Source organism: Pipistrellus hanaki (assembly GCF_964339955.1).
Source record: "Pipistrellus hanaki genome assembly, chromosome: 2".
Lineage (NCBI taxonomy): Eukaryota > Metazoa > Chordata > Mammalia > Chiroptera > Vespertilionidae > Pipistrellus > Pipistrellus hanaki.
The window spans coordinates 122,254,081-122,268,045 of record NC_140504.1 but is presented as its reverse complement, the minus strand read 5'-3'; the positions used below and the strand labels follow the sequence as shown (position 1 = coordinate 122,268,045).

At 40.6% G+C, this 13,965-nt stretch overlaps 1 protein-coding gene across 8 annotated transcripts in view; it reads right to left on the bottom strand.

The window, feature by feature from the left end:
* Positions 1 to 13,965, bottom strand: part of PHACTR1 (phosphatase and actin regulator 1) — a 520,404-nt gene that overhangs the window by 171,798 nt on the left and 334,641 nt on the right. For all 8 annotated transcript variants that reach the window (XM_084872731.1, XM_084872730.1, XM_084872734.1 and 5 more), the window contains one exon: positions 13,712 to 13,876. In XM_084872731.1, the coding sequence (XP_084728857.1) occupies positions 13,712 to 13,876 (165 nt within the window). The remainder of the gene's footprint in view (positions 1 to 13,711; positions 13,877 to 13,965) is intronic.

Here is a 13,965-nt window from a genome sequence, read left to right as displayed (position 1 = left end):
CAAGCCCTAAATCATAATTGATTCCTTGTCTAAAGTCATTCCTATATCTCCAGCAACTCAACAAGGAAACCAACAACAAAATAAATCAACCAACCAATACATAAAGGAAATGTTTTTTTTAAGAGGCAAGTTATTATGCATTATATAGGAATCTTTCTCTGCCTCAAGAAGGTTAGCATCAGTCGTTGACAACACCAAGTTCTATCTGCAATATTATTTTTTGTTCCTGAGATCAGCTTTCTGAATTCAAGTCTGTTTAACACTGATCTAGCTACACATACATCTTTCACTCTTTGTACTTTTCAGTCACACGTAGCAGGGATATTTCCAAGCAAACCCTAGAAGCCTCTGAGTGAGAGAGCCTTGCATCCCAATCCTCTAGTTTCACCATTCACCAGCCAAGCGATCCCAGGCAAGTTCCTGGCCTTTCCTCTGCCTCATTATTCTCATCTATAGCATAGTAACTGCAACTTCCTCACAGGATCACTGAGGGCTCCATCGCAGCTGGTTCAGTATTTGTCAGTTAGTGGGCACAACTATTAGCAATTACAGTTGCTATTACCCTGTTTCCCCCAAAATAAGACAGTGTCTTATATTAATTTTTGCTCCCAAAGATGTGCTAGGTCTTATTTTCAGGGGATGTCTTATTTTTCCATGAAGAAGAATACGGTACACATTTATTGTTAAATGAAAATAAAGGAAATTTATTACCTGTATACGGTACAGTAGTACGGTAGCTTTCAACACAAACCAGACAAACTGTGAATCCTACAGTATCAAGAATTTACTCATTTATTCAATGGCAATCATGTCATCATCTTCTGGAACATCATCATAACAATCCAATTCCTGAATTTCCTGGTGAATTTCTTGTGACTCCATTTCTTTCAGAATCAGTGGACCAAATCTCTCATGTTTAGCCTAGGGGGGGCCTTATTTTCAGGGGGATGCCTTATATTTCACTCAGAAGGAAACCTGTAAGTTTTATTTTTGGAGGATGTCTTATTTTTGGGGAAACATGGTAGTAGTATGAATGTGATATTATCAAGTTTATGTTAATTTAAAAAGTCAAAGGGAAAAGGTCAAAGGATGCTGGGGGAAAAAAGGGGACCCAGATGAATGTCTATGCTAAAGTGATAGTGGAGAAAGGAAAGCACAGGTCTGTAATTGGACTGAATGCAGAGTAAAATCCTGTAGACTTGATTCAAAGGTGGCCCCTAAGTGAATGATGATCATTAATAGAGTCAGGGTGCTTGTGGGGGGAAGCCTGTCAGGGCATAAAGAAGGCATCCCTCTAGACATATTTATTTGGGGTGACAGTGCAAAGGTCCTGCAGAGGGCTGGCCTGGAGGTGGAGGCTGGATCTGCAAATGGGGATGTGTGTCTGGGGCAGCCATTCAACGAACTGAATGAACTTTGGAGACATTGGAACTAGAACTGGGAGAAATGAGTGCTCTAGGACATGGGCAGGAGAGAAATAAAGGAAGAAGAATGTGTAGAACACAGAGAAGTGTTCAAGGCGAGTCCAAAGTGCTCTCCAGGCCTGGTTGTGGGAGGCAGCAACAGGGTGTATGGTGCCCTCCTGAAGGCGGGCAAGCTGGAACCGCATCTGGGCCTGCTGGTGTGGGAGCAGATGGCAGGAGCAGCCATGGACTTTGGAGAGTGAGAGGCGGGAGGAAGGAAGGGAGAGTAAATTATTTGTTGAAGAAATTATCACTGGGACAGAACTTGCAATCAAGACATCAGTCTAAGAAGTGCAGAAGGAGGCAAGGAACAAAGAAATCCAATTCTGTAAAGATGCTAATGGACTCAAGCCTCATTCATTAATTTCACAGAAAGGCAGGCAGATGAAGGCCATTCTAATGATTTTAAGAGTCTTGGTTCCAATGGTCCCTTCTATGTTCTCTTAGAAAGTAACTGGCACTTTTCTATTTGTAAACTGGCCTCAGGGTTTGCAGGTTCTGTCCTGGTGGCTTTGTATAGACTGACCCGCACCCCACCTTGCCTGGCACAGACCTGTTAGTGCTCCCTGCCCTGCCCTCCATAGTCATGGCATCTCATTTTACCCTCAAAGACATGTAGGGATGAAAAATAGAGCATACAGTCCTCCTGTTTACATCTTTCTCCATTTTTGAGCAATCTGACTTGCCACAGAGCTCTAATATTTCCAAAAGAGACAACACACATGTTACTTCCCCTGAGAACACCTCTTTGCATGCTGTGTGTGCTTCTGTCTATGATGCAGCCAAGGGGAAATAGGAGGAGCACTTCCTCAGAGCCACTGTGTCTATTCTCTAAGTTGTGAATTCACTGAGAGGAGGAAATACTTCAGTGAGCTAGTTGGAGCCCAGGAAAACACGGAATAAACTCCAGCTCCGCGGAACTGCAGTGTCGGAAATTAGGCCCCAAAACCAAGGACCAGAAGAAACAACACCTACATCTAAGAAACTCCATCAGGGTTATCATCTGGTATACACACCATTTAAAGGCTGGAAATAAGGAGTCTTGCTTTGGTCCTGGATGTTTGTTTTTTTAATGAATTTCTAGAAAAAGAACTCATGGTAGATAAAACTTAGAATTATTCTCTGCACGGTATGATTCCAAGAGCTTTCCAGAATTAAGTTCCTTTTCAATCCTCACAACTCTGTGAGGTGCCAGCTTTATTTCTATTTTAGATGAAGGAACTGAGCAGCAAGGGGAGGACCTGACCTGAGGAACTTGCAGTGAGTCTGCCTGGTCTGTGCTGTGATCTCTGCCTCTGACTACCTTCCTGCATGGAGCTCCTGCTGAACTTAGAAGCCAGTCACCAAACACACATCTAATGATAAATGCTGGAAGGCTTGTGTCCTTTCATAGAATTAGTTCTGGGAATATTGAACCCCAAATCTAGCAACCACCTCAGAGGCCTGTGTAATGTTTGCTTACCTTTCCATGCATATTTTATTCCTATATGTTATATAGAAGAAAGAGATTGTGTTTCATAGAAAACATTAATGCAATGATTTTGAATGGTATTTGTTTGGAGCCAGTATCAATTCACTCTTTTAGCCATTCGACAAGTAGTGTCTGCCTTGTAAATGCATCAAGCTGGACACTGAGATGCAAAGACAAGTGAGATGGTAACCACTGCTCTAAGGGCATTAAAAAAAGACTCATATTATGACTTCTCTTCCTTCATATTTTAGCTATATACAGATGTGTCAGAAAAGGAAAACATTTTGTAATATTACCGTGAAGTAGAGATGAATTATATTTTAAAACATCTGAATTAAGAGTTCTCATACTCAGGGATCCAAAATGTAACATAGGTAATACAAGCATAGGCTAAATTTTGCCATCTAACTGGAAATTATTTAGCCTCTCTAAGCCTCAGTTTCTTTATCTGTCAAATGCAATTAATAACACCATGTAGGTCTTCTGGGAAATTAAAGTCAACAAGGCATGGAAAGGGTCATGCATATTTCACATCCATGGAAAAATCATGATGATAGTGACTACTGAAGCAATTTATGCCTAGGTAGAAGGGAATAAACAGCAACTGTAGTTTTGTCACACCTTGAACAACAGTGGCAGCTGACTTCCAAAGACAGCCCCTGATGAATTCATACCCTTGCATTCATACCCTTGTTTGTCTGCTCCAACTAGGCTGCTTCTGTGACTTGTCTTAATCAACAGAATATTGCGAATGTGGTACAGGGCCAGTTCTGGACCTGAGTCTTTAAAAGGCCCAGCAGTGTCTACTTTGGTGCTCCTGGGGGCACTGAGCAGCCCTGCTGGAGAGGACATGGGGAGAGCTCATATGGAAAAGCTATGAAAACACATGGAGAAGGAGAGGGGACAGCTCTCCCCATGTCCCCCATGAGCCTCAGTGATTCTAGATGACCCTGATTCCATATGTCTTCAGACACATGAGACCCACTAAGAGAGGCCAGCAGAAGAACCACTCAGCTGAGCTCAGTCAATCCTCTGGCCACAGAAGATACTATGACTAAGTTGTTGTTTTAAGCCACTAAGTTAGGGGATGTTTCATTACATAGCAACACATAACCCAAACAATAGTGCTGCACAAATGACCTGAGATTCAACACACTTCCATTGAGTCTGACATGTGCACAACTCTGATAAACTAAAAGGCAATCATGAATGAAGGCAAGTTCTTCAAAGGCTGGACCTTCTACTGTGTGCTGCCCATTCCTCTCTCAGATCTTATAAACAGAAGACCTCAAAAATATAGTGGGCTGGCTGTGGCTGGGTGGCTCAGTTGGTTGGAGTGTCATCCCAAAATATTGTGGGTTCAATTCCCTGGTCCAGGCATATAACTAGGTTGCAGGTTTGATGCCCCCATTGAGGCACATACAGGAGGCAACTGATCTCTTTCTCTCTCTCTCTCTCTCTCTCTCTCTCTCTCTCTCTCTCTCTCTCTCTCTCTCTCTCTCTCTCTCGTCAATGAACATATCCTCGGGTGAGGATTAAAAATATATATAGTGGGCTGACCACCTCACTTGGGAACCCATAATGTCTGGTACTCTGCTCAATGCTGGGAGACAGAGGGGGGAAAGGCAGAGTCACTGTCATTAAGGATTTTATACTCTTGACATATAGCAGAATGATGGGTAAAGTTCACTTGGAGAGAAAACAATTACATCTTTGTAACTCTTGCTCTAGGAAAGTACTAATTTTCATAATCTTTAGTCTATTCCATCTAATAAGTGATTTTTAAAAAAGAATCAGGGCCATTAAGTCACCTTTGTTGTCTAACACCTAGATGTTCTCTTTGAGGGTTCTGGTGGATATACAGGTAAGAAGATGCCTTTGCCTGTCCTTGCTCAACCTCTTTCTTTCTTTATTTTTAAAATATATTTTATTGATTTTTTTTTTACAGAGAGGAAGAGAGAGGGATAGAGAGTTAGAAACATCAATGAGAGAGTAACATCGATCAGCTGCCTCCTGCATACCCTCCACTGGGGATGCGCCCACAACCATAGTACATGCCCTTAACCGGAATCGAACCTGGGACCCGTCAGTCCACAGACCGACGTTCTATCCACTGAGCCAAACCGGTTTCGGTGCTCAACCTCTCAAAGAAACTGAATGCTCCAATCGCCCAAAAGGAATGTGTGTTACAGTCAGACACTGAAAGCTATACAACTTGGTTTGATAATTTCTTATTAAAATCAGATGCTAAATAGTGCTTCAATTACTTGCATGTTTATTTTTCCTAATCATGAGAATTGTCATTGCTGAAAAATGTGTGGAAATATATTTATTTGGCATAACAGCCACTCTACTGATGTTTCTGTTTTCCTTGGAATGCCAAAGCCACGTTAAGGCAAATTTTGCAGCTTGACACAATCCGACTAGTCTTAAACAAACAACACCTCCTTCAAGCTCATATAGCCTTTTGGTGAATACTACATATTTCTCCTCCTTTCTAGCCAAACTTCTTCAAAGAAGAAGTCCGCTTCCTTCCCCCTGACATATTCCTCAGCCATATGCTATGTGAACCCAGCGATCCAACTTTCCTGATACTGTTCTCCCCAAGGACACCAATGACCAGCTGTCACTGAACCCACTGGACTCATCTCAGTCCTTACCATCTTGTCAGAACCTGGTGGAGTGCACAGTCTTGCTTTTTTCAATGTTCTCCTGCTCTGGTCAGGTGATACCACTGGTCCTCCCTGGCTTTCTAACTCTCCTGGTGGCTTTGTCCACCTTCTCTGTAGGTTCTGTTGTCTCTGCTCCTAGCTTACAGGCTGATAGTCCTCAGGGTACTGAGGCAGTTTCTCTTAGTTCCCATTTCTCTCCTTGGAGTTTTCATCTCATGACCTCAAAGATGACCCAGATGCCCAGATCTGCATTTCCAGCCAGACCCCTGCTGACCCAGTTCTCTATGTCCAACGTCCCTTCCACCTTGAATGTCACAGAAACACCACAAAAGCCAGAACTCCCCAAAATAAATGATCATTTTCCCCACACACTCTCTCCTCTTCAGTGTTCCTGATATAGTGAGTGGTACCTCCACCCATCCAACTGCTTATAGAGAAACAGAAGAGTAGTTCTTTATTCTTCTCTCATCCTCCATATCTAATCTGTAATTTAGTCTTGCTCATTCTGTCTCCTAAATATCTCTTGCAACTGTTCACAGTCTTAAGTTCCTAGTGTCACTATTTTAGTCTATCTTCATCTCTCTCCACATTATAATCAACCACCTGCTAAGCAGTTCTCTTGTTACCAGAATCAGTAGAGGCACTTAATATTCAATTTGCAATGAGGTGTCCTCTTAATTCTATTACAAGTAAATTTTCTGTCATTACAGACACAAATATACAGAAGTAGTTATATTAAACACTTGAAACAACATTTGGCATCACTCCAAACTTTCCCCATACTACAGAGAATAATCTTATAAAAGGCAAGTCCCCTGATATCTTCATTAGGATGCTGCATTAGGATAAAATGTAGACTTTATAACACACCATGGAAAACCCTTTATGAGCAGACCCTCATCCACCTCTTTATCCTCATTTCTCACTACTCTCTACTCCTCCACTAACAATCCTTTCCAGGTCATAGCTTCTTTTCATACTGCAGGTTGTCAATATCTCTTTCTCTCTTCTCCTGGAGCTCTCACATTCTGTTATTTCTACCAGGACAGATGACTCTCTCTCACATTCATTCCCCAACTCCTTGGTTAAACATTCATTTCCCTAGGAACCTTAGATAATAACTTACAACTCAGTTGGGTTTGTCTCCTTTAACATCTTGGAGACCCTTGAAGTCTAAAAACCTAAGCTCTGACCAAGTAAATAACATTACTCTGCTAGCATAAACAGGGGGAATTTCAAAGGAACATTAGAGTTAGGGTACAAAGGCCTAAATCAGCTGCCTTTCAAGAACACATGGGATTATTCATCAATGTTGTCAACCCATCAGTTTTTTCTCACTGCCTGAGTGGGAAAAATATAAATTTCCAGCACAAGAGCTATGCCAGGGATATTTCATAGGACCTAACAGTGGAACAGTTGGTTCATGCTGGATATGAGGTAATAATCCTATTATTAACTGTATTCCTCAATCCTATATTATAAAAGGATATCTAGAAAAGCTCTGATGCAAACCTTAGGGTTTGTCTGTTTCCTCTAAGAAATGCAAATGCACTCACCCAATCACATGGCAACCTAGGAATTCTGGAGATGAGCTTCCCAGGAAGGGTGTCTTGAAATCTATTGGTTGCTAAAGTCATCAGTTATTGGATAAATTGATGGAAGAAATAAAGGAAGCAGGGTCTGTCCCAGAGGATAAGAGGCAGCCAGGAACTAGGTGAAATAGTTATCTAACAGGTCAGCATTAAGGTTTGACTCTTGTTCCACTGGGAAGTTTTGGGGTAAGCAGAACCTGTAGCAGAAGGCCAACGAGGCAGAGGGGCCAAAGGAGAAGGCTGGAGCTCCACACTTATATGAGTACCTAAGAATCTCCTGTTGCATCAGTGTTTTATTGTACAGAAAACAGTGGACAAAAGCAAGTGGGCACCACAATATGTACCAAGGGAACTCCTTATATAGTTAAGGCCTGGACCTTCATTACTACTGGCAGTTGGGTGGCAGTGTAAGAAGGTTTCTAATTGTGTGGCATAGTAGAGGAACAGGCAATCAATTAATCCTATTTGGAAGTTGCTGCCTTATTACAATTTTACCTACATTAGTTGGGTTTGCTAATAGCTGGAATGAAAATTTAAATACAACTTTTGATTTTCTTTGAATTAATTAAATTGCAGTACTTTATTGGCCTAAGAAGATGATGAACTGAAACACCTCAACTTGAGAAAAGAAAACACAGAATTTTTCCAAGAAAACATCAATTCAGCAACTAGTTGAATGTTAAAATAAAAAAGGAAAGTTCCTTTGTTTCTTGATTGAAAATGACAAATTAAATCAGCATGAAATTTTGCAAGTAAGCTATGTTGTTTTTCGTTTGTTACTAGATACAGGATCTGTACCACATTTTAAATAATTTTCTGACTTATTCTTCCACCAAAGGCACACACTGCCAAGGCTTTAGTCTGTTTTTGCCTCCATTCTGAGAATCACTAATTCGATAATGCAGCTCTGGGCTCACAAGTTCCTGCACTGCTAGTTGGTTTCTGGCCACTGCTCCCACCTACTGCTTTAAAGTTCTTTGACCTCCAGGAACTTAAATTCTTGATTTTTCTAATCATACTCAACCCATTCCTTCCTTAGCCAATTGAAAGTCCAATACTAAAGTGGGTAAAATAGTGTCCCTGAAAAGTCATATCCAAGTCCTAACCTTCAGGACCTAGAATGTGACCTGACTTGGAAACAAGGTCTTTATAGATATAGTTAAAAACCTCTGGTTGAGGTTATCCTGGTTTAGTGTGAACCCTGACTCCAATGTCTGGTGTTCTTCTAAGAGAATGGAGGGATTTGAGACACGGAGAAGGCAATGTGAAGACAGAAGCAGATATTTGAGTTATGCAGCAACAAGCAAGGCACATTACAAATTGCCCAGCAGCTACCAGAACCTAGGAGAGAGGCATGCACAGGTTTTTCCTCATAGTCTGCTGCCAAGAGGAACCAACCCTGCCCACACCTTGAGTTTGGACTTCTGCCCTCTAGAAGTGTGTGAGAATGATTCTGTCACTCTATGCCACTAAGTTTGTAGTGATTTATCTCTCCCCTTCTTTTCTTTTTACCCATCTGGCAAAAATCCAGCCCTCAATTACCTGCTTCTTCCATAGATGTACCTGGACAGCCAAAATTGCTCAAACAAGTCAGCAGTACTGTGAAGATTCATAATCATCAACCTGAAATGGGCTTTTCCTCTAAATGATCCCTCCTCTCCTCTTTGTGAAGAGATGACCTCACTTATTACCTAGAGAAGAAACTCATCCATCAGATAGGGTTGCTGGAAAGTTCCTGACTCCTATCTCTGCAGCCAGCCCACTGCTTCCCTCCATTTCAGTGGAGGAGGTGCTCATTACTTCTGATACCAACCCTTTTATCTGGGCTTTACATCCCACGCACTCCTAACTTCTCAGCTCCCTTACCTGATTTATTGGGTCTCACACATTTTCTAACTCCTTTTCTCTCTGGGATCTTTCACATGGGTTGGTCATGTTTATGTCACTTTTATCGTAAAGGAGCAACTACAAATCAGAAGGCACAGACAGCCCCCTCCCAATCAAATCACATACATTTGAGTCTCTATAGACACACGTTTTCTCCATCACCCATCCTCGTCCGATATCTCTTCCTCATTTCACAGCCAGACTTCTTAAAGATGTAGCCTTATTTTTCCCTTTCCTTCTAATTTCTCATTCTACACTAATCGGGCATTTATCCCCAAATAATTCACCCAGAGAGCTTTTGCTAAATCATCAATGACCTCTAATGGATCAGAATCACTAAAGTCAAGGGTGTTTTTCTATACATCACTTGACATTATAGTACTGAACACAGTTCAGTATACCATCCTTGAAGCATTTCCAATCCTAGCTCCATCACACCATATGCTCCTGGTTTTTCTTCCACCTCTGGAGTCTCTGCCTTTATAGCTCCTTAATAGGTTCATCCTTCTCCACTCAGTCATTAGTAATGATATTCTTCCTTTGTCCATTAGAACCAACTTTGACTCTCTTTCTATTCTATACTTGTTCCCTAATGATCTCATACTTGGTCATCACTAATTGACATATGTATGCAAATGACCCAACATTTACATATCAAGCACAGACCTCTTCTTTGCTATCCATATAATCAACTGCCAACTCTGGCTATCACAAGGTCAACACAAACACATACCAAAACTTGCAATCTTATCTCCCCCACACTCTCACCCCGCCCCCACTCCTCCAAACCTGCCATTCTCCCAAAATACTCATTCTGGGAAAGGCCACCCCCACATACCCTTAACCAACATGAAAATGTCAACTGTGACACTTCTCTTTGTCTCTCCTACATTTGACCTGTCATCAAGTTCAATCACTTATTCCTTATAACAGCACCCAAATCCATCCATTCCTACCACCAAATATTAGTCCAATTTACTATCCTCTGCCAATGACCTCCTAATTGGTCTATCTGTGATCACTCACACTCTTGTCTAATTTGTTCTATAGGATGCAGGCCTAGTGTAGGTCCAATCTTATATCTCCAGCCTCAGCCTCATTTCATATCACACTCCCTGCTCTCCCTTCTCTAGCTGTTGCCCCTTCTTACTTTACTAGAAGGTTCATCTGCTTTTTCTACTGCAGGGACTCTGCAAATGCTGGTCTACTGCCTGGATGCAAATGCCTACCCCTCCCTCAGAGGAAGTTCCCCTGATGCCTCATTCTTTCATTCTTCCTAGGACCTTTCTTTCATAGCTGTGACCTAGCTTTCTTCTTGTGATTTGATAATTTGCCTCTCCAGCAACACTGTGCAGGCCACAAGGTCACCGACAAGGTCTAGTTTTGCTCACAAATACATTCCAGGGCCAAGTACAGTTTCAGCACGTGGTAGGTGCTGAGGGAGTTTTGCTGTTGTTTTTCTTCAAAGCCATAGGTACGCAGTAAAGCTTACACACACAAAGGAAACTCTGGCACACTGTAGATTTCCAAGGCCAACCCATGCAACTTCAAAGGAAACAAAAGCACAACTTGGTGGCATCTTCACAGCTTATTCCTGTCGAGGGTATTTTTTCTAAATACAGTCCTATTTATAAGAAATTTGGATAAGTTGGCTGCAGCTGACTATTTGAGGAGGCACTGTGTGTTCTGTTTAGCATGTTATAATCTGTTTTTGTTCCTGGGGCAGGTATAGAATGTTTTGTGGACACCCATTGCCAATTACACAAAAGATGCTGGGCCTTAGGCTAATTGCTCCCCAGGCCTGGGCGGAATGGAATGTCTGAGGGCAGAATGAAAAGCAGGTGGAGGCCATCTCCCTGAGAACCTATTGTTTTACGTTCTGTGCCTTACGGCTCTCTTGCACTCACAGGTGATGCAGAGAAGCTTCTGAGAGGAACCCTATTCTGTAGTGCTTTGGCCACCTTGCTGAACTCAGCCCTGGGTCTTAATCCTGAAGGCCTTTAGGACACTGGCCTTTGAATAGGAGGGGCATATGAGCAGCATGAGACATGATCTATCTTTGAAAATTTTGTATAGTATCTATTGATGCCAAAATTTAGGAAAATCTTGAGATCATAATTTTCTAATGTAGTTTTTTTTTTATTTCTATACAACTTGCAAAGCAATATTTGAAGGTGTTGCATATATGCAGATGCACATGTCCCATATCTTGAGTTACAGTAAAACTACAGTATATGATAGAGAATTATGGCAAATTATAAATGTAACTCATTGTGGAAATAATAACAAGCCAATCGTGCACTGTGTTAATGTAATTTTATGTGTTAAAAAAAACACACATACATTTTTAAATACAAAGACATAATATAAATGCAATATATGGACTTACTCTTTGTATTTAAAATCATGGACATTACGGTGCATATGAAATGATATTATATACATACACAGCCAAGACAAATATATGCATTCCAGCTAAAACTTGCAAACCAATTACCTTCTCTCAATTAATCAATCAATCCTTTTGTATATTTAATATTTTATTCTTATCCATGTGTAGGAAAGTTTGTAATTCAAAGTATTACTTGAGCAAATATGTAATTTATGATATTAAACATTCTTATGTTGACAATAGTTTTCTCATTTTGGCTAAAAACTAGCACAGAAAGTCTCTCCTTTCCAAAAACAAGAAATAACATTTCTGAATCCAGTTAAGTACAAGGAACACTACAATGTAAACTGTTGACTTAAAAAAAAAAAAAAACCCACAAAATAGCTTCAGTTATATCTTGAACCCATCCATCTATTGTGATACAGATATATTCCATAGTATGTCCTCCAGCTTCTCTAATTTGGAACCTGAATGTCTCTCAAAGAGCAACAACAACTACACACACATAACATTCAGCTATCAGTTTAACTACTTTGGCCACAGAAATCATAGAAACTTGCTAAGAATAGTTAAAAATAAAAATGATTAAAGTTGCATTTTTGCCTGTCACATGTTTTTTAATTCTCTCTCCCCACAGAATTTTAAATGAATGTTTTTTCAAACTTTTAATGATTCATGAGTAATTTGATGCCACTGTAATTTGCTTAAAGAATATATTTCATTTTGATTTCTCTTCTCCAATGCAATGGCCTAAGTGTTTTTTTCTTTGTCACCTCATGAAGAGGGGATTCACAGGAGTCACCCAGTTAGACTTTCGCCTGCATGTAAATCTCTCCATAGTGCTTGGGGATGCATGCACGACCTACACATATACCTTAACAGATCTGTGCAATGACCGAGAGGTTGGAGAATTCAGTGAGGTGAATATAGAGATTGGTGGAATGCGGAAGTTGGTTCTAATCTCAGGAATTGACAGGTTATATATGGCAGTGGGGCACTGGGGCTTTCATCTAAAAAACAGAATCAGAACATGAACTGGAGATGTCTACCATGAGGACTGTTTAAGATACAAGACTTTTTGCAACTGTCCTATGTTTGTTATTCTCTTTCATTCCCCAAAAGCAATTAGCAGTAAAATGGCTGGGTCTGTGGAATAGTGTTCAGGTACAAAAAGTAGGTCATATCTCCTATTTTCGTGTTTAGAGGAGAGAAAAGGGGAAAGAGGCCAGAAAAATAGAGGAGGTGGTAATTCTGAGGACAGAGAGCAAGTTGATTTTTTTAGGATGTAGAGAAATAAATAAATAAAAGTACTACAGTAGGCCTGGGATGACCTGGACATATAATTAGCAAAATCAATCAAAACAAACAAACAAACAAACAAACAAACAAACAAAAAATCTACACAGCCCTTCTAGCATCTCCTCTAAAACAAGGTGAAATCAGAACTCCTTCACCTATACATTACTCTCAAGCACACGCTTCCTCATTTAAAAAAATCTAGTGTGACACATGAACTCTCCACAATTTTAAGTTATTTAAGGTACAATTCATAACCCTTTTTTATTCATGGGGAAACTGAGGTACAGCATTATATAAACTGGGCAAAGGCCATGTGACTACCAAACATCAGAGCTGGGACTTGAACCCAGGTACTCAAACTCCAGAGAGCCTATGCTCTTAACCCCTTAGCTATGCTGACTTGCCACAAGTTCCTTTTGCTGTCACTAGGCTACAAACTATAGTTATCTTTGTCACCAGTAATGCTCCAATTCTCCTCTCCTGTGTTTTCCTGCCATGTCCAAGAATCACTTATTCAAGACAATTCCTCCATGAAATAACCTATCCTATCTGCTAACAACTATATATAACTTATTTTCTGCTGTGTGTTGATTTTTACTGGAACCGTGAACATAACGATGAAAAATAAGAAATGCACTGTCAATGCTAGAATGAAAGCATTCAATTATAGAAAAGGTGGAGTTGTAAGTGCAGATATTTATAGATCATATAAAGTGGTTATTTAAAAACACTCCCACTTCTGAGGCACAAGAAAACACACAGAATCCAAAAGCCAGTCTTAATCATATGGAATAATTATTAGAGACAAGAGCAATTCTAAGGCTTGATTTTTTTTTTTTTCCTTTGGTGCCTACAGAAATTAAAGTCTACTAATTAACATACACAGTGGAAATCAACAAAAACCCAGTGAGAAATGAAGGAAAAAACAATCTTACCTGCAGATGTGTGCTTGAACTTTTCGCTTTTCTTCTTCCTCCATTTCCAAGGCTTGAAAATCCTTCCCAGGTTGGCAAACTTACTTCTCCTCCGAATGGGTGGGGTATGGGTACCTGGGACGAGGGAGTCAGAACGCATTGCCGCCAGCCTCTCCACTTCCTCAGCTTGTTTTTCCCAAGAAAAAGATGAAAATAGAGAGAAGGGGGGAAAAAAGTGTTAAAATGGGAGCCTCACAGATGGCCAGCGTTTTCCA